We start from the raw sequence: 27,992 nt of genomic DNA on the forward strand, positions 1-27,992 counted from the left end.
GCACCACCGGACTTCCATACAACGCTCACACATTTCCAGTTTCAGAAACCAAGGCTCCTGTCTTTATTAGCTTGGGCGGCTGGGAAGTCAGGAGGATTTTAAGTGTAATTTTCTCTGACATGACACCTAGTGAAGAAGGAGGTTTGTAGACAAGTTAGGGGAGTATCCATGTCGCCCTGCTCCTCCTCTGCTCCTCCTCATGATGGGAAGCTTTTGGTCTTTCCTGCCTGTCGATAGTAGCAGAGATAAAGCGTGTGGGCGGCTGCAGAGAGGGAACACCAGCCTGGCTTTATGGGATGCCTCAGAGTCTAATGACGCAAGCCTGCAGCCTGAAACTGTCAGAAGACACGCAGGGAGTCCCACGTCTCCTGTGTCCAAACGAGACACAAGCGGACGGACTTCTGGAAACTTCAAGATGACAAACCACATGCTGCTGTTTGTGCTGTCCGCCTTCAGCGGAGGAGCGGTACGTTTTCTTGTTTGCTTGCGAAAATAAACAATTATTAGAAGAACATTTTGAAAACAAGATGTTTCCTTTAACATTTCAGCGCACATTAGTGTCTGGAGACGACACCGTGGTCTCCACAGAGGAGAGAGGTATTTACTCCAGAATTGATTTATTACTGAGTGAAACCATTGCAGCACCCTGTGTACACATTAAATAGGTGTTTGGTATGGAAGTAAAAAGTGAACATTTTGTGTATTTTTCAGATTTAAGCTTTTAAGTCATTCCATAACGTCTCTGTTCCCAGTTCTTACCACTTCTGGTAAAGAGTGTAAGTTCCCGTTTCGTCAGGGAGGAAGACTCCATCATCACTGCATCACGGTCCTGACCTCACAACCCTGGTGAGTCCTGACCAGAACTGGGTCCACTTCTTCAGATACGCTCACTAACATCCTGTCACGATAACACATTTTGCTGGGCAATTAATTGTCTCAGAAATTATTGCGATAAACCATAATATTGTTCGAAATTTGACAATAATTAGTAATTACCGTCAAATTTAAGAAGAAATGTTGGTTAACATGTTTTGCATGTAGTACCTTTTTTCGATCACAGGATGGCAATATAAGAGAGCATGTCTCTTTAAGAAAAATGGGAGGGAGGCCCCTTGACATGACATGGGCTGTCTCTCTTTGGTTCTCAAAATGGCGGACGCTTGGTGTGGTTTGAGCTCTTTAGCGTAGCATTTTTCACACAAAGCTTTTAATAAAATAAAAAAAAACACTAAACAAGTTCTCAGCTTCTTTTTGCAGAGAAAGACAACTTTTTACACTAAGGCACGTGTTTCAACTGTGAATTTTGGAGCTTTGACAAGACGGAGGTTTTTTTTCCCCGAGGTCGGCTTGTTAGCTTAGCTCGTAGCTTAGCTTCTCAGCTTAGCTGCTTTTAACCATCCAAAAACGTGATTTTGGACGGTTAAAACAGATATTAAAGAAAAGAGAAAGGGAGGGGTCAGTGAAGAGCACCGGAGTTGAATCGTGTCTTCAGAAGAAAGAGACACGACAAAACGATAAAGCCAATAAATGAAAATGAGGTTGATAATTTTAATTTATCGTGCGATTAATTGATTTATTGTTTATTGTGACAGGCCTACTAACATCAAGACTGTCATGTTTCAAGGTTCAATAATTCAAGGCTTAAAGGAATGCATATCGCCCGACTGCTTCTTGTCCCCTGTCGCGGAGCGAAAAGGAGGAATTGAAAATACCCTCCGTCCATCCGTCTTTTTGTCCGTGAATGTTGTGAGCGCAATAACTTGGAAAAAAAAGGAGTGTTACTGTCTAGGAATGTGCGATATGGCATAAAATTCATATCACGATATGTGTTGTGAAGGGTGGCGATAACGATATATATCACAATATGTTTTTGGTATAAAATTTGCAATAAGAATGGAAAAAAGCACAGGGTGTCCTTTGGCCTTCATTTATTTTGAATTAAGAAAATTCCACTACTAGGTCCAGAGAGTTTTAAAATAATAAACAAATCAAGTATTAGGCTTCTTTCTTGTAGTGCAAAAGATATCAAATGTAGTTTTAGCCATGTTTTAAACAAAATAATGTCTTGTTAACTCTTAACAGTTTCCAGTATTTTCACTTAATAAATGAACAGCAACAGAGCAGCATTTTACACTGAAACACTTCACCCTCCAAACCTCTAGTGGGCGACTCCTTCTGATTTAATGGAGAGCTGACACAAAATGACTGTGGCTTTGCCCAGAGGGTCTCGCAGTAAAATCAAACACATCGTTCTTTTCACAGATCAGAGAGCAGGTTTCTCTAAAGCTGACCAACACTTACTTTAACTTTTGTCGAGGAAAAAAAAAAACTTTCGACGGAACTCAGCATTTTGCGCATTCGTCTGAATACGGCAACACTACGGCAAGCCAGCTGTAGTTAGCTTGTAGCTTTGCTACTTAGCTCTTGAAGAAAAGACTTTAACGCCACTTACGCACAGTTTTCAACTCAAAAAAATAACGACTAAACTGACAACTCTGATTTGACATCAGACACAGCATTACTGTGGTTAGCCGGTAGAAGACAGATCTCTATCGTAGGCTAAATTTCTATCGTTTCTACCGTGTACTGTATATATCGCGCATTCCAATTACCGTCTTACATTTTGGTGTGTGGCTACATCTAGGCTAGTGGTTCCCAACTGTGGTCCTTGAGGAACACCATCCTGCATGTTTTACTTGTTTCCCTGCTTTGACACACATGAATGGGTGATTAACAGACTTCTGCAGAACTTGAGGAAGAACTTAAATCACTGAGTCAGCTGTGTCGGAGCTGGGAAACAACTAAAGCATGTAGGGTAGTGTTCCTCAAGGACCACGGTTTGGGAACCACTGATCTAGGCGTAAACAAAAAGGTTCCTTTTGTAAATTGGGTTGCCAGGTCTAAATCCAAGATGGCTGCCATCATACATGTAAATGTGTAATATTTGGGATCTGAATAACAGAAAAATAAGCAACATGCCGACTTTCACTTTAGTGTGTGGCTACATTTAGGCCAATAAAAATCCCTATCAAAAATTTTATGCCAAGTCCAAATCCAAGATGGCCACCACCATATGTACCATATTTTCCGGTGTATAAGTCGCTCCTGAGTACAAGTCGCATCAGTAAAAAAAAGCGTCATGAAGAGGAAAAAAACATATATGAGTTGCTTTGGCGTATAAGTCACATTTATTATGGGTTTATTTGATGGTCTAAACAGCTTCATTTCAGCTGGGCGACGTGGCACCATCCATCCATCGCAGCCGGTGCCACTAGCTCTCCAGCGTTCCTTTGTCTGCACCAATTGAGTGAAGCAAGCGCGCACGGGAGGACTCGCTGTTGCAGTTTGTCAAAATTTAAAGTGTCAGTCAAAAATTGTGTTATGAAGATGGAGGAAAAAAAATGTATATAAGTCGCAGGACTGACAAATCTGTGCAAAAAAACTGTGACTTATCCGCCGGAAAATACGGTATATATATATATATATATATATATATATATATATATATATATATATAAATTGGCCTCCCTATTATTTACAGAAACTATGCTAGTACAATAGTAGTACATAGCAAACTAGAAACTACTTTCTAGTTTTTATATTGCTTTAAAGTATAGATGCATCAAATGATTGGGGCCTTGGCCACCATTGGCCACCCTCTGGCTCTACTATTTTGCCTGGTAGTGGACAGAATTGCTCCTGCCACTTGCCAGGATCCGTTACTCTGCGCTGCCGTGAACAGGCAACAAAATAACAACAAAAAGCTACAAATATTCACTATTCAAATCCCTCATTGATGGGGGACATGGGCGTACTAATGTTATTAGTCTTCATCCAGGATCGTCTCATTGCAGGAGAGGCAGTTGAAGCAGTTTCTGATCAAACTTTGCAGATGACAATGCACAATCTCATGTTATGTTGATAACTCACAACTACTACCGCTCCAAGTTTTTAACTTGATGTCCTTAAAAGTGGCACAGTTTGAGCCATTCTTTTTGTTTTGTCGTTTGCAATCCATACGTCCAGTTATTGCTTTCTCAGAGTTTCATTGAAATGTCTCTGCTGGTTCATGCTCGTCTTGCGAACAGAAAGACAGTTTTGACCTTATGACCAGGTTTAAGGCAAAAACCGGAAAGGCACAAGGCGGACTCCTGTCCATTTGTTGCATCCATCCGTTTTTCTTTATCCTCTTCACAACACACTCAACTTGCTAACTGAATGAGTCACTGCCTAAAACTTCAACATTAACTGGAGTCAACCCTATGTCTCTGTTAGCACAATACCTCATAAACCACCAGATGGATGTTAGTGAAACTCAGAAAGTCGTTTCTTATTGGAAGAAGATGGCGGCTACAAGCTATCCATATTAGCCAACTCCAAAATGGCTCTAACTCAGTCAGTTTTGTAGGTACAGAAATTGAATTTGAACCTGTAGCTGAGAGTCGTTCGCAACACACACTCTGAGGGTGACGCGCACGAGAAAGCAAAAATTATTTTAACGGTGCGACCAAATCTTCCACCACTCCACATTTCTCAACGCCTTAAGCTGAAGCTCTCGGTTTTAGGTTAAAAGGTGATATTTTTTTAAAAACAGCGTTATCCCAAAGAACTGCGTTAAAGCGCAGTGTTATTAGATTTTAGACATTTTCTCCCAAACTCTGTGAACAGCTTGAAATTGATGCAACATTTTGGGTTTCTCCCAGTTTATCTTGAGGGTACATGACCAGCTGCTGCAATAAAACCACGGCGAAGCGTTTTCGTGTTTGCTTCAGATCGTAACCCAGCAACGTTGACCTTTTTGGGGTAAAAGCAGCGTATGTTTTGCTGAAGGGCTTTCCAGTCGTCAGCACTCCGAGCTGAGACAGGAAGGGTGGATGGGAACAAGTTGGAGCAGCTTTTCTGCACTTCCACGGAGTATGTCCCAACGTCTCACACCCACCCACGTGTAACGTTCCTGCAATCCGACCCCACGTGTCTTTGCGATGAGCTCAAAGATAAAGCAGCTCTCTGGGTTGTAAATTCACAGAGCGGCGCAGAGGTATGTTGAAGAAACCAGTGGATGATTGACAGAGTTCCTGCAGAAATGCAGTCATCAACTTTATATTACTTTTACTTGTAGATGTTTTTACAGGATAACACTGGCTTGCTTTAGGTGGAGAAAACACAAAAACAATTGGTGGAAACTGATCTTTAGGCTGATTAAGTTTCCGTGCAAAGTTTTTTTTTTTTCCAAAACTAAAACCTGCGAAATGTTGAAATGTGTAGAAACTAATAAAAAAAAAAAAAGAGTTGTTTATCATGGACAAATTTTCTCTGGAAATTTACCATACATCTACAACTGATCAACTTTTGGAGTCAACCCAATTCAAGATGGCCGCCACAGATAACTGACCTTAGAAAACACAATAATGGCCACAGCTCAATCACTTTTAAAGATGCTGACCTGAAATTTGGTGTTGCAGCTAAGATGATCCCCAAACCAGTGGTGTAGTCTACATTTTTGTAGTGGGTATACTATGCTTAGAAATCAAAGTACACCGGTTAGTACAGAGTAATTGTCAATTTATTTTGTTTTTTAAGCAAATTGGACATTTCCAAATTTCTCTGATGCTTATATTTGAATAAATGAACAACAAACTTGTACAACAGTTGGCTTTGTATTAAAAACATAATTTATAAAACAGTATCAAAGCAAAACATGTTCAAGTATTAAGTAGTAAGTACAGAAGTATTAATTATACAATAATTTGCTCGATAAGTGAATGTAATAAACAAGCGCTACATACAGACATTTAGCTACGGAAACGTTTAATTGCCATTTAACGTATCAATGACGCATGCCTAATGATATGTCATGTATCATTGGACACTTTTAAGTGGGTATACTGAAATTCTCAAGCTTTTCTAGTGGGTATTCTCTGTATACCCTCGTATCGAGTAGACTACACTACTGCCCCAACACATATTTTGAGCGCTATGTTTCGTGTAAGGTGTTTGCTAAAAACATTAATGTTACGACCCAACTCAGCCAGGAAAAGGGCAGGTAACATAAAAACCAGATTTAAAAAATGAAAAGTGATTTATTGTAGCCAGTTAGGATTTAACAAACAATAGAGAACAAAAAGAGGGTAGAGTAGTCCCTCGGTACTTTGCGGTTCGACTTTCGCGGACTCAGTGTTTCACGGGTTTTCAATGTACAGGATTGGCTGATTGATGGAAGGCGGCTAACCAGAGCATTGTGCTCTGTATCCCGAGTGCTGATTGGCTCAGTAACCGTAGCATCAGTCTGTCTGCTCTCTTTCGTTGTGCTGTTTTAGAGTGTTTAGAGCAGGGGTACCTAATACGCCGATCGCGATCTACCGGTCAATTGCTATCTACCTGTCGATCGCAAAGGCAATTTGAGTAGATGGAAATAATGGCAATATAAATGTCAGACTTTTATTTTCTTTTCATTTAAATTTTTTCAATAAACGTCAACCTATCGATCATCCTCATTGTTTAATTTGTCACTTGATTGACATACAGGTTAGCCAATCTGAGACCGGACCTTTTCTGTCACATAGGTCACCACGAATGCGCTAAAAACCGCACCCATGATTGACATACAGGGCAGCCAATCTGAGACCAGACCTTTTCTAGCGCATATGTCAACACACACACATAACCACACTAAAAACAAACATGTTGCCTACTAATAGCCTCCAGTTTATTTATTTTAAACTAAACTCAAGAAAAGCCCTATTCGCATGGGATTAGTTTTACCTAGGGACCACATGTAATAAATAAATCAATCACCAACGTCTGATCATGGGATAACCAAAGCCTGAGATTTAGCTGAAATTTACGTACATCTGCCGGATATGATGTTAATATGCTGCTCATTGCGCAAAAATGACATTACGTTAGTCACGATACGTTCAGGCTACGGCCACAGCTCAGTGCTGTGTTTTTGCCAGCGCTAGCCAGCTGTAAATTAGTCTACAAACAGAAGAAAATTATCCTTACCACACAGAGCAGTGCATGATGTGAGCCACCGTTGGCATATGATTTTGCTCCTTTTTTTTGGTGACCGTTATGGGTCGATAGGCTTTTGCTGGTCCGGGACACAAAAGGTTATTTATGCACTCCAATGCAGCCTCCATTGCCAAAAGCAAACAAAAATGTGCCCAGGAAACAAAAAACGCCTAGTTACGTATCGGATCCCGCACATTTCTGTCCAAATCACAGAGATGCCTATTCGCATTGGATTAATATTACCATAGGACCTCGGAGTTCAGCAAAATATAGTAGGTAATTTGCGGGGGAATTTTTACCATACAAATTACTGACATGGACGATTCGCACGGGATTAACAACACAGACAATCTCTGTAATTATTACAAATTGCATGTGGTCCCTAGGTAAAACTAATCCCATGCGAATAGGGCTAAAGTGTGTAAAATGAGTTGAGGAGCTGGACCAAGAAAGAAGTGAAAACCTACCCTTTCCATACGGAATGGGAGGATGTTTTTTTTTTTTTTTCACATCGTCATATTCGAAGTGCATTTGCCTCATCTGCAAGTGTACCGGAGCAGCATTTTCGGGCTATTCATAAAAATTACGACACTGAATTCCTTCCAAAAAGCTAGCTGAGAAAGAAAAAGGTGAACTAAAATCCCCGTTATCCGGACAGCAATCTTTTTTTCCTACAGCTGACCACAAAAGTGAAGGTAGCTACCAAAACATCATTCCGAGTGAGTCACTTAATAATTAATTGTTAAGCACAAGAAGTACTTTCAAGACGGAGAGACGGTAAAAGAGGCAGCTGACTCATTGTTCCGAGACGTTAAAAACAAACCAGAAATACTTTGTATTATCTTGGATCAAAGCTCTCCAGGTATCAACAAATATGGTTACAGTTAAAAGCCAGCTGCTGTCACGTTTGTTCTCAAGTTATTTTTCAAACAGGAAGTTGTTACTGTTGTTTTCAGTTCCTTGGTATGAAGAATACAAGTTATTGCTGTGTTTTATTTATTATTTTGTACGCAGACTGTAAAAATAGTCACTTTAAAAAAAAAAGCAAACTTTGAACGTCATTCATTCAAGCTTTATTTATCCAGGTTAGTCTGTATAAATAAAGGTTGAATGAATGAATTGAGTCACTCACGAGGACTCATTTACAACTGATCTGTTTTAGACAAAGTACAGACAACAATAAACTACTGTAAAATGAGTATTAAAATAAAAGTAGTCTTATAAAACAATAAATCAAGGTGCCATATAAAACATGATAAAATACTAAAAACAAGAACGTAAAACAAATAAAGCACACTTAATGTGTTTATAAATAAGTATATGTTTTGTATTTTTATAGTAGGTAGATTACTTGGAATTGGTACTTTTCAAAGTAGCTCGCATGCAGAAAAATTGTGGTCACCCCTGGTTTAGAGAGTTTAGAACATTAAGAACATTGCAAGAGTGTGGGAAGTGTTTATAACGCCTTAAAATATTCATTCAACCTTTATTTAGACAGTTTAATCCCGTTGAGCCTTGAGGACTCATTTACAAGAGAGACCTGATTTCTGAACAAAGTGTGTTGACAACAGTGGATAACGATAACAATAGACAGTCATAAAATAGGCCTACAAATTTAAATTTATCCTTATTTTAATATAGATACTAAAACATTTTTAATATATAAATACTAAAATAAATATAACGTTCCTACTTAGCGGCTTTTCACCTATCGTGGGGGTGTCTGGAACGTGACCCCCTCAATAAATGAGGGCCTACTGTACTTCTGAAGTATTATTTCCCAGTTACTATGCTTTACAACTATAACTTCTAACAAAATAAACACACCAACAAAATAAAAGGTAAATCAAACCACAAAGTTTACATTGTATTTTACAAAGACTATGTAAACAGAACTGTGCAATCTTGAATAACGTTGTTAATAATAACGTTGTTAATAATAATGTTGTTAATAAGGATGAAAATTATTTCAGACAACCCTTTTAAACAAACAAATCACTAAAAGCCGAATCTTTCAGCTTTAAACCAACATTACTCGTCAAAACAAAGATTTTTGATGAACCTTTTTATGATTAGCTCTTTATTGTGATTAACTTTCGGACTCGAATGACAATTCATGGCATTACCAAACACATCTTTAACTGTAACTCAATTTCTTTTTACAGATATTGAGCCAAATCTATGTGTGGTAGTATCTGAGAGTCATACCTAACGCATGCTCTGAGTACTAACATGTGAGATCTTGTGATGTGACGTCAGAAGCTATTTTTAGGATTTGACCAAAACATCCTTGGTGTGACTTTTGAATGGACCATGGCAGCGAGAGGGGGGGTCAAGGTCCACCCACCCCCGATGCTCCTCTGCGCCACAAAGTGAGGTAGTAACAGAGGCGAAATGGTTGACATGTAAACAGGTGCTCAAAAATGTGTTGAAGTGGTGACGTCCTGTCTGTGCGCCCACCTGGCTGTGGGATTAAACTACAACAAAAATGTATTACGGGGGAAGATTGATGATGTAACAGTACAGTAACTTTGGATTAATTTTAAAAATGTAGTTCATCACTCAAAAGATTCTCTGAACTGAACTGGTTTGTCCCATTTTGAAAGCAATATGAGGGGGATATTCGTCACACATTTAATGCGTTGTGCTTCACGTCAACCCAGCTGAGTTTTGCTCCACGCCTCTTTAGGTTTTTCGACGCTCACACCGTTTCTGAAAGCTCACATCTCTATGGTACAGTGATTTATGAATGGCCAGAGGCAGCAAAACGATGAACTGGTTCACCAAACTGTTTTATGACATCGCCTTAAGTCTAATGTTGATTCAGTGCAGTGACTATAATCTTCGTGTGTTCCCGTAGGTGCTCCCTCACGCATAACTATGACCGGGACAAGCAGCTGGGCTACTGCATTCCCTCTGATGGTTAGTTTACAACACTGATGACACAAAGTCCATCCCAATAAAAATGCAATTCCCTCTCCTCGTTGTCTTTATTCCTTTTTTGATGCATTTCAGGTTTTATTAACAGATCCCATGACGTTCCTGATCCGTGCCTGGTGACTCCATGTTGGCATGGCGGCATCTGTACACCGATCCCACATACTGGCTCGTTTACGTGTTCCTGTCCAGAGGGATTCTCTGGAAGATTATGCAAGCAAAGTAGGTTATTATTATTAGTATGTTATAATTAATTGAGCTCTAGATGTTTTAGATATGTTTGTGTTGCCATTTGAGCAACAGGGAACCAGTCATATGCCAGCAACAAACAAAACATGGTAACGATCATGGCAACAAGCTATCGTCGCATTCAAGATGATGCAGGTTTTCTTGTAAAATGTTTTGAAAATCCGCAGTGGACTCATAAGGTTGCTCTTTTATGTTATAATGTGTTAGTTCAAATTAACACATGATCTGTGTTGATATTGTAGATTAACTGAAATACCCCCCCCCCCCCCCACACACACACACACACACTTTTTTTTGCTGATGAAATCGGAAATTTGGGCCAATAACAGGCCACCTTATCCATGTTTGAAAACTATTTATATAAAAACTGCGTTCACGTTAGAGCAATAGTTCACAATCTGTTGCTTTAGGATTCTGTGGAAAGGTTATGATCAGTCAACATCTTACCTGTAGTGAATAACTCTTAACGACCTTCGTTTGGAGAAACAATTTATTTCGGGGGCAGACTGACGAGCGAACAGGACCAAGAACAAAGCTTTCTAAAAAAAATTCACTACATTTCACGCAAACATTATTATAAACACTAAAGTACACTTACACGAGCCTCTGAAAAGTTTGAGACTGGACTAGTTTTAGGACAGGGCTGTCCAAAGTGAGGTCTGCGGGCCATTTGTGGACATTGGAGTAATTTTGTGCGGCCCGTGATGGCAGTTTAAGAATGGTTTAACTGATAAAATCAGATGAGACTGTTTTTCTCATATGGTGCAATGTTAGATACAGTAACCGTTAGCTATTATTGAATTATTTTGTTTATTTTATTTTATCCAATTTCATGATACAAAGCACCACAAATCTTAACTGACTTTTACCAAAATGTAGACTTGTGGATAAATTCATAAAACTTTGGTAAATATAATAAGTGTTGGATTTGATCCAATTTATTTCTATTCGTGATTAAATCAAACACGTTATATTTACCCAAGTTTTATACATGGATAGAGATAAATTGGACTCATTTTTCACTTTTGTTTCTAACTGTAGACTAAAATGTATTTTTAAGCACTATAAAACAAGGGAAACAAAAGACTCAACAAATCAAAGGAATTGGATGTTTGTTTTTTCAACAACGTTCATGTTTACGAGGGTTTTTAAATCAAGTAATCATAAGAAAAATGAAAATTATTAACCTCATTTTCATTTATCGGCTTTATCGTTTCTTCGTGTCTCTCTCTTTCTACTGAAAACACTGGATGACAAAAAGCTCAACTCCGGTGCTCTTCACTGTCCCCTCCCTTTCTCTTGAAAATCCATTTTAACCGTCCAAAATCACATTTTTGGATCATTAAAAGCAGCTAAGCTGAGAAGCTAAGCTAACAGGCCGATCTGGGGGAAAAAACCTCCGTCTTGTGGAGCTCCAAAATTCACGGTTGAAACCCATGCCTTCGTGTAAAAAGTTGTTTTTCTCTGCAAAAAGAAGCTGAGAACTTGTTTACTGATTTTTTTTTAAGCTTTATGTGACAGATGCTATGCTAAAGAGCTCCAACCACACTGAGCGTCCGCCATTTTGAGAACTGAAAAACAGGAACGAGAGACAGCCCATGTCATGTCAAGGGGCCTCCCTCCCATTTCTCTTAAAGAGACACGCTGCTCACTCCCTCACTGTCCATCCTTCAGTTCAAACAGTCTTATACTGCCATCCGGTGGTCAAAACAGGTACTACACACAAAAATTGCCCAACATTTCTTCTTAAATTTGACAATTACTAATTATTGTCAAATTTCAAACAATATTATCGTTTATCGCAATAATTTTTTAGATGATTAATCGCCCAGCAAAATTTGTTATCGTGACAGGCCTAATGGGTTTACCATTTCGAGTCGTGGGAGTCACTGTTGCCCATGTCCAGCAGTCACATGTCCAGCAGTCACTGTGCGAGAGGCGGGGGACACCCTGGACAGGTCTCCAGTCCATCACAGGGACACATAGGGACAAACAACCGTTCACTTTCTCACTCACACCTAGGGACAATTTAGAGTTACTAATCAGCCTAACATGCATGTTTTAGGTCTGTGGAGGAAACCGAAGTACCAGAAAAAACCCACACATGCACGGAGAGAACATGCGAACTCCACCCTGAAAGGCCCCCTGATTGGGATTTGAACCAGTGGCTTTCTCGCTGAGAGACAACATCTCTACCAACTGCACCACCGTGTCGCCAAGTTAAAAATCTTTCTCAACCAAAATTGTCCTTTCTCCAAAAACATTGTTCACGTTGTTGAGATACAAAAATCAAAGAAAACAATTAATGCTTTTTCTTTTTTTATTCAAATCTTTGTGGCTTGCAGGTTCTTTCATTTAGACGATTTTAGCCAGCATATGAAAAAGTTTGGACACCCCTGTTTTAGGACAACAGACGTCCACTTTGGTCTTGGCTCAGAGCAGCAGTCAGCTTGTCAATAAACTAAAGTTCTCCAAACTGAGGTCGTTCAATGAGAGATTATTTATTTGAGTTTTCGCTTTGGATGATATATTCTGTTAACATTATGAATATGGGTATCATTAAAATTACATATTTTTTTCCTTTATGCCTTGACTTCCAAACAAGCTAAAAAAAAAGTAATGATTCAACAGAAGCTGAGTTTAATTTTTTATAGGTTAAAATCAAAACAAGAGCATGCACTAACTCCACTGAGCTCTTGAATCTCCTCTCACATTTCAACCTGTCGCCTTCCAGAGAAGTGCTACGAACCCCTTCACCTGCACTATTATGACGTCGGCGAGACTTGGGGGCGAATTCATCTTCGGAACGTGGAACAGTGCACATGTGTGGCGGGGGGAAGCGAGTGCCAAAGAGTCCGCTACACAAGTAAGCTGTGTTTTGTTGCCGCGCATCAACCGTGTCCTGTTTCTGCCTGCTTTTGTCGGCGTGATGAGTGAAACCTAGCATAAAAGGTTGCGGCGACCCGGCGGTGATCGTTTGAACTGACATTTTACGAACACCTAGCCACGAGGAGCTTTTAGCCAACCTGAACCTGAAAATGTAGAAAAACAACCTGAGTGTCAGGTTTTCTCTTCTTGCTTGAAGAAATTACTTTTTGTTCCTGTAACGGCCAAAGATGTGAAAGACCCAGCCCTACCCTTTCTTTGATCGTGGCTTCATAGTTCCAGTAGTTACCCCACCTTTGAATAAAAGCCATATCGTATGACTCACTGTGACTCAGGAGTGGTGGGACACAGTAGAAGACACACCCTGTGGGCCTTTGCTGTGTTTTTAACTCAATGGAGGGATGTCCAAGACATTTTCTGACATAGAGAAGAAGTATCCAGTGATACATCAAAGTTCATGCTCAATAATAAGCAAGGGGGGAAAAAAATCCAACAAAGTTAAGTCAGGTCCTCTGGACGGTTTCTTTTTTTTGTTGAAACATTTCGTCCTTCATCCAAAGGACTTCATCAGTCCGAGGAGTCACAACAAACTCAGTCCCATAAGCAGCACACTCACAGTGGACCAACCAGTTTGATGGTGATAAGATGGTTTCTGGAGTGCGCCCTCATCTGAGGCAGCCATGGCCTTGATTTGGAACCGCTTTGGCCATGGCTGCTTTGCTAGCAAATTTAAGCAATTTTATAGCTAAAAATAATTAAAAAAATGTGTTCTTTGCTATGCTATGCCTGAAACACAACACTACCCTGAGTTTAGGAACCTTTTTACGACTGAATGATATTTAGGTCAGAGTAGAAGACTTATCAATAAAAGCAACAAACAAACAAAAAAAACTATTGAAATTCTCAAGTACAGAACTACAAATGAGTAAAAAGCAGCTAAAGACCAAATCAACTTTTTGAAAGCCTGATCAAACAAGACCACTGTAAAAATGATAGAAAGTCTGACTTCTAGAGCACAATATTAAGAAAAACAGGGTGACTCAAGACTTTTCTATTTTATTCAAGCAGCATGTTAAAAAACATAGTTGGAACATTGTTTGCCATAGCATTTCGTCAAATCGTTCACAACTAAAGAGGCCAATGCTGTGATTTTTTTTCCTGCTTGATATTATTTTTACCAATTCAATCTCATTATGATTTGTTTCATAATATAGTCCCTTATTTATTGCGGGGGTTCCATTCCCAGCCCCTCCCTCCGCAAGTAGTAGCAGTAGTAATGAGTAGTAGTTTATTTTAGTATATGTTAAGGCGTTTTAAACCCTTCTTGCAATATTCTAAGTAATGTTTATGAACTCTGCTCTAAAAGAGCACAGCATGTCATGATCTCCGCTCTCTGCCACCTGCTGCTCTCTGCCACGCCCACTTCTCCGCTGCAATCGCTGGCAGGTAGAGTTGCATTCGGGCCCAAAAAGTCCGATTCGACCTGGCCCCAGCTTGTAGCCATCATTTCCGAACCCGACCCGACGAATTAACCGTAATTACAGGTCCGAACCCGAAACCCCCTCAACATTTTTAATTAAGCTTTGACTGCTTAAATAGTTATTAACGGTCAGCGGTCGCGTGCGGCTGAATAAAAGGAGGAGAAGATCAGAGCTGATGGGGTGTTTGTCCTTTCATGGCCATCAAAGCGCATTGAATCCCTGCTTCTGCCTGCATTCTGCATTATTCAGACACGGACCCTGCTCTGACATGTCTGCTTTGGGATCTCTCCTGTTTGGGTCATCGGCCGCACACGTCCACTGAATGCAGCAGCTGAACGTCCATTTGGGCGAGGGATCGCTTCCTGGCAGTACCAGACCGGTAGTCCCATCTGAAGCTTAACTGAACTTTATTTGACCTCTTTCAAGGCTGGTCAGCTCTCGGTGAAATGGCTGTGTGTGGCTGTGTATGGCAAGCCATGTTGCCATATAATAATAATGTCCTCACATTGTCATCACTGTATGTTTCCATACAAAGGCAAAATCGGTCTCTGCATTTAACCAATACACCACCAGGTGGTGCAGTGGGCAGCTATTGAAAGCACCCGGGGGGCATTTTGGTGATAAGGTGTTCTGCCCAGAGACACCACAAGGTATGCAGTGACCAGGGATCGAACCTGGGACTTTCGGGTCCCATATAATTGGATTGTAGCTGATCCGCTGATGCAATCAAAAGCCCAACACCGACCCGACCCAACTTTGTGCTGGGCTTTGGGCCCGGGTTAGAAATGACAGCTCTACTGGCAGGTGGCAGAGAGCAGAGATTATGACACGCTGCAGGAGGGAGCTTCTCCCTGCACCTGTGGGCTGCTAAATAATTTAAAATAATTTATTTAAAATAAAAAAATCTATGCCACTCGTGCAGCTCATCCATCAATCAGCCAATTGTGTGTCATGTCCAATCTTATTGAAAAACCACGAAAAAGGAAGTCCGCGAAGTAGCGAGGGACTGCTGTACACCAAATGTTTTCAGTAGGTGTTCGAATTTTACTTGTTTTAAAACTACAGAACGTGGTTGTTTGACATGATTTTGCTGAAATAATCCAAGCTTCTATGGAGAAACTGAATTATCTGGATGTATTATATCACAAAAAAGACCTGCTTTATACCATTCAGTTTCTAAACAGGGCAAATTACAAAAAACAACAACCCAGATGTTGTCTTCAAGTTGAGCTCATAAACCGATCAACCATTTGCAAAACTGAATGTAAAATTATTTACCAACTATATTTTTGAAATATGGAACTATTTGTGTTTGCATGTCCAGCATGTCGCAGAAATCCCTGTCAGAATCTTGGAACGTGTCGGCTGATCACTGCCACCGGACAGGAAGTGTGTCACTGCAGAAACGGCTACGGTGGCCCTCGATGTAGCCTTCGTAAGTTAACACCAACGTGTCACATCTACATAACCTGCTTCCACATTAGTCTGAAGACTAAAAGCTGTTTCAGTCTGAAAGTAATAAAACTAAATGATTTACATCGTCTTAAAATGGCTGCGGTGTCCTCGTGTCTAGAGTAGCTGTGATGTGATTTACCTCTTGTCACTTCAGAACACCTGGACTTTTGCTTGACAGAATTTTGTGCAAGCATTAATCTTGGTTTGTTGTGATGGTTTTGTGTGCGCCTGCCCGTGGTTTGTGTGTGTGCAGAGCCAGAGACAGAGTGCTACACCGGCAGGGGCACGGGTTACAGAGGAGTGGTGGGCACCACAGTGTCCGGCGCCCGGTGTCTGCCCTGGAGCTCCGATCTGCTCTTTGACGAGCTCCATGTGCGCACAGTGGTCCCATCGGCCGTCAACGGGCTGGGGGAGCATGCTTTCTGCAGGTGTGTGCATGTGTGTGAGCAAAAACATCCTGCTAAAGAGCCGTTATCGCAAACAAAAAATAATGATAATAAAAACTGCGGTGGTTGCTACAAAACCAACGGGCTTATCAGGAAAGTCAGACTTGTACTTTTCCTATAAAATCTAAGGATCCAGAATCCATCTTGTTTATACCTTGAGCTCATTGTGTCTCATGTGGATGAAGCTTCAGACAGCGTCCACGCACAGGCTCCAAGACGCATTAAACCAACCATGAACATTAAAGAAGCATCTGGTGAAAACAGCTCCTGTCTCAGACACATCCATTGGTCTTGTTGCCATGACTACCCAGCATCCATACATGTACACCCACAGAAAGTCGTTTCTGTAGCAAAAACACTAACCATCAAATAAATCATTAAAACTTTACTAATCAGTAAAACCTTGATGTAGATGAGAGGAGCACAAATCCAAAAAGGAGAAAATTAACCAACAAAAGATCAACTAGAATGATTGCTGGAGAAAATTTAGTGTGAAAGTTTATTGCTGAAGGATTTTTGCTGAAAGCTGCTGAAGAAGCTGAAACCAGCTGAAAAGGTTTAATCGCTTAACTTTTAATGTGAGTTGAATTTAAACAGCTGACATTTGCTGAAAATAGGAAAATAAAAATGGAAAGAAGAAGAAAATCAGCAGAAATGTGTAAAAAAATATATATTTTTAAGCTGAATACAGCAGGAATGTAGCAGAAATGAACAGAATAAGCTAAAAAAAAAAAAAATCTGAAATAATCACAAAAACAATAAATAAAATGAGCAGAAAAAGCTGAAATCTGATTTAAAAATGGTAGCTGAAAAATCAAAAGCTGACATTAGAAAATAGTAGCTGATAAAGCTAAAATATAAAAAGCGGACGTATAAGAAATTAGTAGATCAAGCTGAAATAGGCAGAGCGAGGCTAAATAAATAAAAAATTTAATAAAATAGGCAAAAAATTAACTAAAATGAGCAGAATAAAAGCTGAAATTGGCTTAAAAAGTAGCTAAAAAGTTTTTAAAAAATCTTAGATTAGTACAAAGAGGCCGAAAGGAACTTACAAAGTTGAAATTGTGAGAAATAAGCACAAAAAGGCAAAATTAGCAGCAAAAATACCAAAACGGTAGTTGACAATGTTTAATTTTGCTGAAAGGAGCATGAAAAGCTAACATTAGCAAAAAGAAGCTGAAATGTGCTGTAAAAGGTTTTTAACAGCCGAAAGGATGTGGAGCTCCATTCATCTTCAGTGAGAACAAACATGGCTGAAAAAGCTAAATATTTCAAAAAGTAAAACTTGCACAAATACCAAAAGTCACAGCAAGAATGTCCTGAACGAGCCGAACGTTTTGATGTTTGAATTGTTGAAATAGCAGAAAAAAATGCAGAATGAGTATTTTGCCAAAAGACATACAGCAGAAAATAGGATTTTAATAGTGTGAATGTTTTATAAACACAACATCTGGCCTGTGTCTTCCTTGTGGGATGTTGAGAGGTGCAGTCCATGGTGCTGTGCGTTCACACACGCACGCCGCTGTGTGTTTGTGTGTGTGCAGAAACCCAGATGGGGACAAGAGGCCGTGGTGCTACACTGTATCTGACAGCGCCATCTCCTGGGAGTACTGTGACGTCCCCTCCTGTGTGATGCCCGTGTGTGAGTAACTGCAGCTCAGGACGGGAGTTTGAATTCCAAAAAGAATGTAAAAGAAAAGAAAGAACTAGAGTGACCTCAAAGACAACCAAAAAATAAATAATCCATAAAGGTACACAAAAGCTATAAGACAACCAAAAATGACTTTTATGTGAAACAAACGAAGTAAATGAGCATAAATTTTATGTAAATTTGAAAATAATTTAAAGAGGGTGAAAAATAACGATCAATCTAAATGAGTAAAATCCATGTTTTTATAAAGTGCAGTTTCGATATAAAACTAGGCAGTGGTGGGCACAGTTCTGCCAATCTGCTTAATACAGAGCTAACTTTCCATGTAGAGGAATTAGTGTTTTCACTAACTTTGAAGACCTTTAGCGGAATTAGCTCCTCTCTCTCTATATATATATATATATATATATATATATATATTTTTATATATAGCTGTTTATACCCCTTCATATTATAACCTGTTCATAGTCTGTACACTCACAACCTGTATATATGTATACCTATAGCATATTCAAAGCAACTTACTGTATATTGTACTATATATATATCTACCAATTTATTTTTCTTGCTAAGCACTTCTGGATAGATGCAAACTGCATTTCGTTGCTTTGTACCTGTGACATGTGCAATGACAATAAAGTTGAATTCTATTCTATTCTAAAGTTAAATCTGGTAAATTCAAGTTCGCTGTTTTTTATAAAGACAGTTCTCCGCACTGTACAGGAGAACGGTGATTTGCTTAAAGCAATACTATGCTATGCAAAGTTAAGCAAAGCTAAACACCTCTCAGTGATGTCACCAACCTCTCAGTGCTGCCCCGCCCCCCCCCCCCCCCCCCCCCCAATCTACTGCAAAAAGTCTCTGACTCATGGTGTCAGTTTACAGCCAATAACTGAGACTTTAACATAAATGCCAAACAGAAGAGGAAAATAACATGTATAAAACATTTTCACACTCAGAATCATTGTAAACAGTCAAAAACATTGCACACATAATTCCTACCCAGCATGCTTTGCAAAACTCACACTGTTTCTGGGACGTGACTTTCTCACACATTTCACACATATTTACTATTAATAAAAGAGTAGTTCACCACAAAGAACATCACCAAAGTGAGTTAGTTCATTATATTAAATAACACAAGGGAGACGTCCGACACACACTGAATGCATCACTCAGCTTCAGCAGAGTTCTGCTCCGCCTCTTTGGTTCCGATGGACCGGATTAATTCCTGAAAGCTCACCTCTGAGCGGGACACGGATACTTTACCTGTGGTTTATGAACCGTTTTGACTTGTGTTCACATTACAGACAGTCTCACAGTGTCAGCGACAGCAGTTTATGCTAAAAGTTAGCGCTTTAGCGTTAGCTTCCAATAATTTTTTAATATCTGTTTAGCAGTTTAGTGTTAGCAAAGCTAGTCTAAAAAAGTTAAATCTGGTCCTCTGGACATTCAAAAAAACAAAACAAAGCAAAACAACAAAAAAATGTAGAAACGTTTCGTCTCTCATCCGAGAGACTTCCTCAGTTAGCAAAGCTAGGTTTTTAGTCAGCTAACTTTTTGATTAGCTGTGCCCACCACTGAAGCTAGGCAATATCAAGGTCAAGGTGTCTTTGTTGTCAATCACATGTGGTACATGAGGTGGAACGAAACTATGTACACAGGGTCCCAGTTACATCCAACAAAACACACAAATTGTAAAGAAAAACACTGGTAAGATCTAAAATATGAACTAAGAAATAGACAAAACTAAGACTACACTAAGCACTTACAGTACAAAACAACGTGCCAAACAACAGACATGAGTCTGTGTGAGCAGATGAGGACGAATGAATGAATGAATGCATGAATGAATGAATGAATGAATATGTGATCCATGCTGGAAAATGAGTCAGACTGATCACACGCAGCAGAAAACAGGAACATTTTGATTTTTGTCACAATTGAGATTTGCGTAAATATGAGTCAGTGAAGACAGCAGCTAGTGATCTCGGTAACAAAATATCTTCCTAAGCTAGCCTTTGATCAAATATTCCAACAGATATGTCTTCAGAATGTGTTTTATTCTATTTCTTGTACTTTCATTTGAAATTGGTGATTTCTGATCCACTCAAGATATTTTAACGAAACTTGATACAAATTTCTACCACTAGATGGCGTGTTGCATAATCTTTTCGTCCCTCTGCTTCCAGGTCAAGGTCACAAATCAAGGTCAAATGTCAGATAAGATCTTTTCTTGTCCTGGCCATTGCTATATGTTGCTGTATAATAATTTATCGACAGGCGTATAATGTGCCGTATGCAGTACTCTTGTTAAACATACAGCTGGACCGCTCGATGACATCACTCCAGGCCAATAAAAACAGTTTTCAAACCGGCACGCTTGTAAACAAAACTAGCTTGTAGCTAGGCCGAGTGATAAATCACCAAATTTCAACAAAATACGCATCATTTTGAAGCTTTTGAGTTGGGGAATTTGAAAACAACAGAGGGGATGTTTTTTAAAAAAAATCCTCATTGTGACTCATTTTGCCAACGCTGGTCACAAAATAAAGTCTTTAAACAAGACGATATCTGTCCTCACACAGGACCTGCACCTTTGGACTGCTCACATTGTGCTGAGGTCCTCCAGTATTCAGTGAGTTCCCCTGATCCTTTACAAAATTGTGTGGGGTCAGCTTGGACATCAACTCCCACCCAGTTCTTATCAGTGCAACCCAGTTAGAACAACAGTGGGATGAGTTGACGTAGAGCTGAATCGATTCTTATTTCCAGGCCTGAGGGAGTGCCTCATGGTACTGACATGGGATCAGCAGTGTTCCCGTACTGCCAACTGTACCTGCTCTGTTGTATCTGATACATTCATCCTGCAGTACAGTTTTAACACCTTTATTTCATTTCCACCATTCAGTCTGTGTGCTTAACGTCTAACTGGAACTTTTTAATCTTCCTGCACTGCTTATTGTTCCACATCGTGGAGTGAAAAGTGGGAATTGGAAACACTCCATCCATGTTGTGAGCACGATAACTTGTTCAATAAGCGAGGTACTTCCATTTTGGTGTGTGACATCATCTCGTGTAAGAAAGTTTCCTATTGAAAACTGGGTTGCCATGTCCAAAATCCAACATGGCAGCCACCATATATATGTAAACCTTGTGAGCTGGATAACTTTGAAAAATAAGCAACAAGCCAACTTCTTTTTTGGAAGCACCTAGGCATAAGAGATGTCCCTTTCAAAAATGGGGTTGTCACTTCAAAATCCAAGATGGCCACTCACTGCCAAACTGGGGTGGCTGAAAATTAATGTATAGTGGTCTTGGCCACCCCCTGGCTCTGTCGTTGCGCCTGGTGGTGGATAAAAAGAACTATCTCAACAGGATCTGTCACTCTGCACCACCTCAGACAATGAAAAAAACTACCTCTGTTCTACACAGTGTCACTCCTACACATTTGAACGTCTTGCACCAAAAACATTTAGGTTTACTTGCATTCAATTCCAGTCCAGAAAAACACTCATCTCAAAACCTACAAATATTCACTATTTAAATCCTTCAGTGACGGGGGACATACCCCATCTTTATGTTGAGACTTAAATTTAAAGTCTCCAGCACTCATTTGGTCGTTTCAGATTATAAAAACTTGCATGTGGCACTTAGTATTTTGACTATATTTCAGCCTTGATATATTATCAGTGGCACTCTGGTTTGAGTAAAAAAGTATTTGTGATTTAAAAAGATAGGGAATGGAAGTAATCTGTGCTGAGTCACGTTGCTCTCAGAAGTTGAGTCAGGTTAAGTCCATTGGTTTAGTTCAAGAGCTTTTGTTGAACGTGGGCTTGAAGAATTACGAGGGGAATAAGGTATGACTCACCCTGAGTCAGCATGTCATGTTGGGTGCAGTCGAGTGGGATCTGGTAAGGCTGTCATGAAGCCGTGCATGCGCACCAAATTCTCAAGCTTGTCCCATCTGCTGTGGCCTCCCCAGCACAAGATTTGCATCAAGAAGAGCCACTTGTTTGGTCCTTCAAAACGTTCTTTAGGGAAATTAAGGATGCCCCAAGGAAGTTCTCACCTAACTCGTCAAATGGTTGAAGTGTTCATCATTTAAAAAAAAGCAACACTAAGAACTTCAAGTGTGAATTTTATTTCTGTTTGAACTTTTACAGCGTCTTCTCAAAGGATTATTCTGTTCAACGTCCTTCCCAATGGCAAAAAAACAAACGCTTCCAAGCTGACTAGCAATCCCGTGTGTGGGACGAAGCACAAGAAGAGGCTCGCGGTTGCAAGGGGGCGGATATTTGGTGGAACCTCAGCCCTGCCAGGTACCCATCCGTGGATGGCAGCCATTTACATCGGACAGTCGGATTTCTGCGCCGGCAGCCTGATCTCCTCCTGCTGGATCGTCACTGCAGCACACTGCTTCTTCCGCAAGTACGCAATGCACAGTGTTTTCAAAATGTTACTGGGAAATCCTTGTGGCTGAATATTTCTGACTCAAACTTAGGCCTGTCATGATAACAAATTTTGCCGGGCGATTAATTCTCTCAGAAATTATTGCGATAAACGATAATATTGTTTGAAATTTAACAATAATTAATTGTCAAATTTTAGAAGAAACGTTGATGTGTTTGGAGTGTAGTACCTTTTTTGACCACCTGATGGCAGTATAAGACTGTTTGAACCAAAGATGGATAGCTGAGCAGCGTGTCTCTTTAAGAAAAATGGGAGGAAGGGCCCTTGACATGACATGGTGATATGGCGTATGCTTGGTGATTTGGAAAAAAAAAAAATATATATATATATATATATATATATATGCTCGGTGATTTGAGCTCTTTAGCATAGCATTTTTCACACAAAGCTTTTAATAAAAAACCAGTAAACAAGTTCTCAGTTTAATTTTGCAGAGAAAAACGTTTTACACGAAGGCATGGGTTTCAACTGTGAATTTCGGAGCTTCAACAAGACGGAGGTTATTCCTGCAATCGCCCTGTTAGCTTAGCTCGTAGCTTAGCTCCTCAATTTAGCTGCTTTTAATGAGCCAAAACCACAATTTTGGACAGTTAAAATGGATTTTAAGGAGAAAGGGAACAGTGAAGACCACTGGAGTTGAGCCGTGTCGTCAGTAGAAAGAAAGAGACACGAAGAAACGATAAAGCTGATAAATGAAAATGAGGTCGATAATTTTCATTCATCATGCGATTAATTGATTTATTGTTTATCGTGACAGGCCTACTCAAACTACTGTAGAATGGGTTATTTCTGGACAAAATGTGAAAACGTATAAGCGTTTTCAGTTCCTAATAAAAGCTGAAATACATTTTTATCCTTTAGAACTACTTCGTAAAGACCCAACAAAGTTAAATCAGGAACTCTGGACATTTTTTTTTTGTGTGTGTTGAAGTGTTTCGACTTTCATACAAAAGACTTCATCAGTCTGAGGAGCCACAACAAACTCAGTCCCAAAGGTAGCACACTCACATGAGTCCACCCTCTCCCCCGTCGACTCCTCTGAAGCAGCCATAGCCAAAGTGGTTCAAAACATCAAAGTTCATCCTCAATAATCCAGATAAAAAAAAAAAAAGACTTATGGGACTTAGTTTGTTGTGGCTCCTCGGACTGATGAAGTCCTTTGGATGAAGGACGAAATGTTTCAACACAAAGAAATTGTCCAGAGGACCTGACTTAACTTGAGCATGAACTTTGATACTTCTGAAAGACAAAACTCTCTCAGAGAACTTTCTAATTCTATTAGACACATTTTGTTTAGTTTTCAAACTATAGTTAAAGAATAAAAGATAGTTAGACGTTTTTTTTTAGACTTTGACTCCATTCAGGGGCCATTTTAAGCCAACGACAGCAGGAGGGTTAAAGATTTGAGGTCTGCGTTCTTGACACAAAGTTGAGCTCATTTCCTTTTGGGTGTTGGACTCTGTCAGGGCTGCCCTCTGGTTTTTGATCCTGGTTATGGTGTTTATGGACAGGATCTTGAGTTGAAGTCATAGATGTCTGGTTTGGGAACCTCAGGATCTCATCTATGGTTTTTGTAGATGAAGTGGTTCTGTTGGTGTCTTCAACTATCTACAGCGTGTACTGGCAACGTTTGCAGCCAAGATGAGAGTCAGGTCCTTTTAAGTCTGAGACTCTGGTTAACTGTGGAATGGTCCTTCAGGCTTTGAAGCAAGTCTGCTTGGAGCGGTCTGGAAATCTTGTTCACGAGTGATGGTAGGATGGAGCGGGAGATGACTGAAGTAGAGCTTTGTCTTCAGTGACAAAGGCATTGCTTCAATCTGACATGGTACATCTACCTGTATGTTTCAGCCCTCACCAGAAGAACAAGATCCCAGAAACAAGTTTCTGAAATAAGTAAAATAGGCTTCTTCTGTAGGCTATCTGGGCTCAGCCTTACCGACTGGTTGAGGAAGTCCTAACTTCAGTGCTCACCATAAAAAATACCTGAATGTTTTAAGGTATTGGCTCTTCCGTAATCTCTTAACCTTGTTGCCACATGTTCAACAAACAAATTTTCAAACAAGTTTGGCTGTAAGTAGTTATTTCATGCTTAGAAGAAAGGTCATGTGACACCATGGCTGCATGTGAGGGAGTAGGCGGAGCTTAAAGCCCCACAACCCTAATGCTCAGACTCTGGTTCCAAAATTACAACACTGCAGCTTCCATTAACCTGGTCCTGCTGGCTTCAGTTCCCAACAATGAAAGAAGGCTTGGTCTAGTATGATATACGTTTACAGTCTATGGCTTCGTTTTGTACCTGCGCACTCTACGACACGACCTCGGATAAGGGAAGGGACATCTGAGATTGTCATCAATGTATGTTTCCATACAATGGAGAAATTAGTTCTTTGATTTAACCCATCACATGTGAGATACACCCAGGTGGAGCAGTGGGCAGCTATGTAAGCACCCGGGGCGCAATTAGGGATTGGGTGTCTTGCACAGAGACACCACGATCTGTGGGAATGTCTGGGAGTCGAACTGCAAATTTCTGGTCCCCAGTCGACTGCCCTACCTCTACCCCATCTCAGCCCCCAATAAGCTGTAATAATTAATGCATAAAGTGTGTGTACTTTAGATTCTCTTCAACCAGTAGTTGCAATAACTTGTTTCTGGACTGAAAGCACCAGAAGGACAAACATTTACTTGGACATGAAAAGTACTGTGAGTGTAATGTCTTCCCACAGCCCCCTGAAGTCTCAGATCCGTGTGGTTCTTGGCCAGCACCACTTTAATGTTACCGGCCCCAACACCCAGACCTTCGCAGTGGAGAACTACATCTTCCCAAAACAGTTTATCGTGTTCAATCCAACGTTACATGACATCGGTAAATACGCAATCGCACGCATCTCAGCGAGTCTTAAAGTCTAGCACTTACCTCAAAGCTTGTTTTCCCATTTTATGACTTTTCGTTTGTGGCAGTTCTGATCAAACTGAAGAAGCAGGACGGACGCTGCGTGAGGAAAACCCCGTTCATCAGGCCCATCTGCCTCCCAGACAAAAACACAACCTTTCCTCCCGGCTACTGCTGCACCATCAGCGGCTGGGGACGCGTGCACGAGAGTGAGTCGTCCCCACGTTGTGTTCGTTAGGAAAATGCTCAACAGGAAAACATGAAGACGTCCATTTTCTCTTCTTTTAAAGAAACAAGTTATGGTTTATGTTACAGAGGCGAGTAGTTACTCCACGCTGCAGGAGGCCGGCGTGAGACTGATTTCTGACGACATCTGTCGGGACCCAAGAGTGTACGGCCACCACGTCACCACCGACATGATCTGCGCCGGGCTCAGCGGATGTGTGGACGCATGTCAGGTAGGGAAGCATTTTGGAGGCAGATGAGTAATATTAATATTAACTCTGCCTAAGAGGTGTCGGTGTCCATATTTAAACAGAACCTTAATTTAATTTTTTTTTTTTAGAATTGCTAGAAAATTAAAGGTGTGACATTCGTTGATGATGGTGGTGTCACAGGATGTTGCACTCGAAGTTTACAGAACAAATGACTTGCAGATGCTGCCACGTTCATTTTTAGCTCAGTATCTGTAAAACTCACTGAGGTATAGACATTTTTTGTGTAGATTACTGTAGGCCTGTCGCGATCAACAATAAATCAATTAATCGCATGATAAATGAAAATGATCGACCTCATTTTCATTTATTGGCGTTATCGATTCTTCGTGTCTCTCTCTTTCTACTGGAGACACTGGATGATAAAAAGCTCAACTCCGGTGCTCTTCACTGACCCCTCCCTTTCTCTTTTCTCTCTAAAATCCATTTTAACCGTCCAAAATCACGTTTTTGGATCGTTAAAAGCAGCTAAGCTGAGAAGCTAAGCTACAAGCTAAGCTAACAGGCCGACCTCGGGAAAAATCCTCCGTCTTGTCGAAGCTCCAAAATTCACGGTTGAAACCCGTGTCTTTATGTAAAAAGTTGTTTTTCTCTGCAAAAAAAACTTAGAGCTTGTTTATTGTTTTTTTTTTTTTAAAGCTTTGTGTGAAAATGCTATGCTATAAGTGCTCAAACCACACCGAGTGTCTGCCATTATGAGAACCGGAAAAAAAGGAAAGAGAGACGCCCATGTCACGTCAAGGGGCCTCTCTCCCATTTCTCTTAAAGAGACACGCTGTTCGCTCCCTCACTATCCATCCTTTGGTTCAGACAGTCTTATACTGCCATCCAGTGGTCAAAAAAGGTACTAAACACAAAAAAAATGAACAAACATTTCTTATATTTGACAATAATTACTAATTAATGTCAAATTTCAAACGATATTATCGTTTATCGAAATAATTTCTGAGACAATTAATCGCCCAGCAAAATTTATTATCGTGACAGGCCTAGATTACTGCTGATACTGATGAAACCATGTTTCTTTGGTCCACTGTGACCTGTTCGGTAATAAACAGGTAGTCTCATTGAGTTATGAAGACCCAGCTCCAAGAGAGACGTGTACTGGGCAGCTATGTGAGCGCCCGGGTGTGACGAGGCTAAATGTTTTGGCAGCATGAAGCTTGTTAGCCCGTCAATAAATAAATAAAATCCATAAATTAGCATCAGCATTGTATAAGCCCCAGGGTTCAAAGCGTGTGAAAAAAGTAGCAGCTTATATTCCGGAAATTACGGTAATTTTGTGTTTTGTTAGCTGTAGCAGCCATTCCTCTTGTTTAACATCAGTTTTAGACATACATTCAGTAAATATTTCCTGAAAGTTTAATTAAAATCCATTCAGTGGTTCATGAGATATTTTGCTAACAGACATACAGTGTTGAATCTAAGAGGTAATGCTCAAGTTTTAAGCAAAGATGTGCAGCACGCAGCACTCAAAGTACATGTTGTGAATGACTCTCAGCTACTACCAACAAATACCTAACAAATTGTAGTTCAATTTCTGTACAAGTGACCGAGTTAGAGAGGGTGAGGAGCTCCGTCATCTGGGGGGGGGCTCGGAGTAGAGGCTTCACATAGAAAGGAGTCAGTTGAGGTGGTTCAGATATCTGATTAGGATGCCTCCTAGACTGGTTTGTTGGAGGTTTTCCAGGCATGTTGCAATGGAAAGAGGCTCTGGGGAAGACCCAGAACTCGCAGGAGGGATTGTGTATGTTTGTGAGTAAACTATGTGTTCTTCCTCAGGGGGACTCCGGGGGTCCGCTGGCTTGTGCGACAGGTGACGTCAGCTTCTTGTACGGGATCATCAGCTGGGGAGAGGGCTGCGGGCGACCGGGGAGGCCCGGCGTTTACACCAAAGTGGTGAATTATATCGACTGGATCAATTCAGTCATTAAACGCAAACCCCGAACTTTATGAACACAAATGACTTCAACCTTAGATATAGTATTTGAAAAAAATGTAAAAGTAATATAA

General features: G+C 40.3%; 2 protein-coding genes across 5 annotated transcripts in view; both read left to right on the plus strand.

Annotated features, from left to right (window-relative positions):
- The window catches only part of gps2 (G protein pathway suppressor 2), an 831,114-nt gene that overhangs the window by 336,022 nt on the left and 467,100 nt on the right, over positions 1-27,992 (plus strand). The gene's annotated exons all lie outside the window — the stretch shown is intronic.
- LOC119409229 (hepatocyte growth factor activator) lies at positions 416-27,935 on the plus strand. The gene is made up of 14 exons (XM_037676077.1): positions 416-466; positions 549-597; positions 753-846; positions 9,875-9,936; positions 10,030-10,173; positions 12,935-13,066; positions 15,892-16,002; positions 16,276-16,450; positions 18,013-18,110; positions 22,286-22,550; positions 25,319-25,458; positions 25,554-25,694; positions 25,801-25,943; positions 27,762-27,935. Exons 1-14 carry the CDS (start codon positions 416-418, stop codon positions 27,933-27,935), a joined length of 1,779 nt encoding a protein of 592 aa, XP_037532005.1.

This window comes from Nematolebias whitei, chromosome 1, assembly GCF_014905685.2.
Source record: "Nematolebias whitei isolate Nwh7 chromosome 1, NemWhi1, whole genome shotgun sequence".
Classification (NCBI taxonomy): Eukaryota; Metazoa; Chordata; class Actinopteri; order Cyprinodontiformes; family Rivulidae; genus Nematolebias; species Nematolebias whitei.

Excerpts from the sequence above, each read along its gene's own strand:
- LOC119409229 (XM_037676077.1), top strand. The coding sequence starts at position 416 with ATGACAAACCACATGCTGCTGTTTGTGCTGTCCGCCTTCAGCGGAGGA. Across the intron at positions 16,451-18,012 it reads GGGGAGCATGCTTTCTGCAG|AAACCCAGATGGGGACAAGA; the intron begins GTGTGTGCATGT and ends GTGTGTGTGCAG. Across the intron at positions 25,944-27,761 it reads GATGTGTGGACGCATGTCAG|GGGGACTCCGGGGGTCCGCT; the intron begins GTAGGGAAGCAT and ends GTTCTTCCTCAG.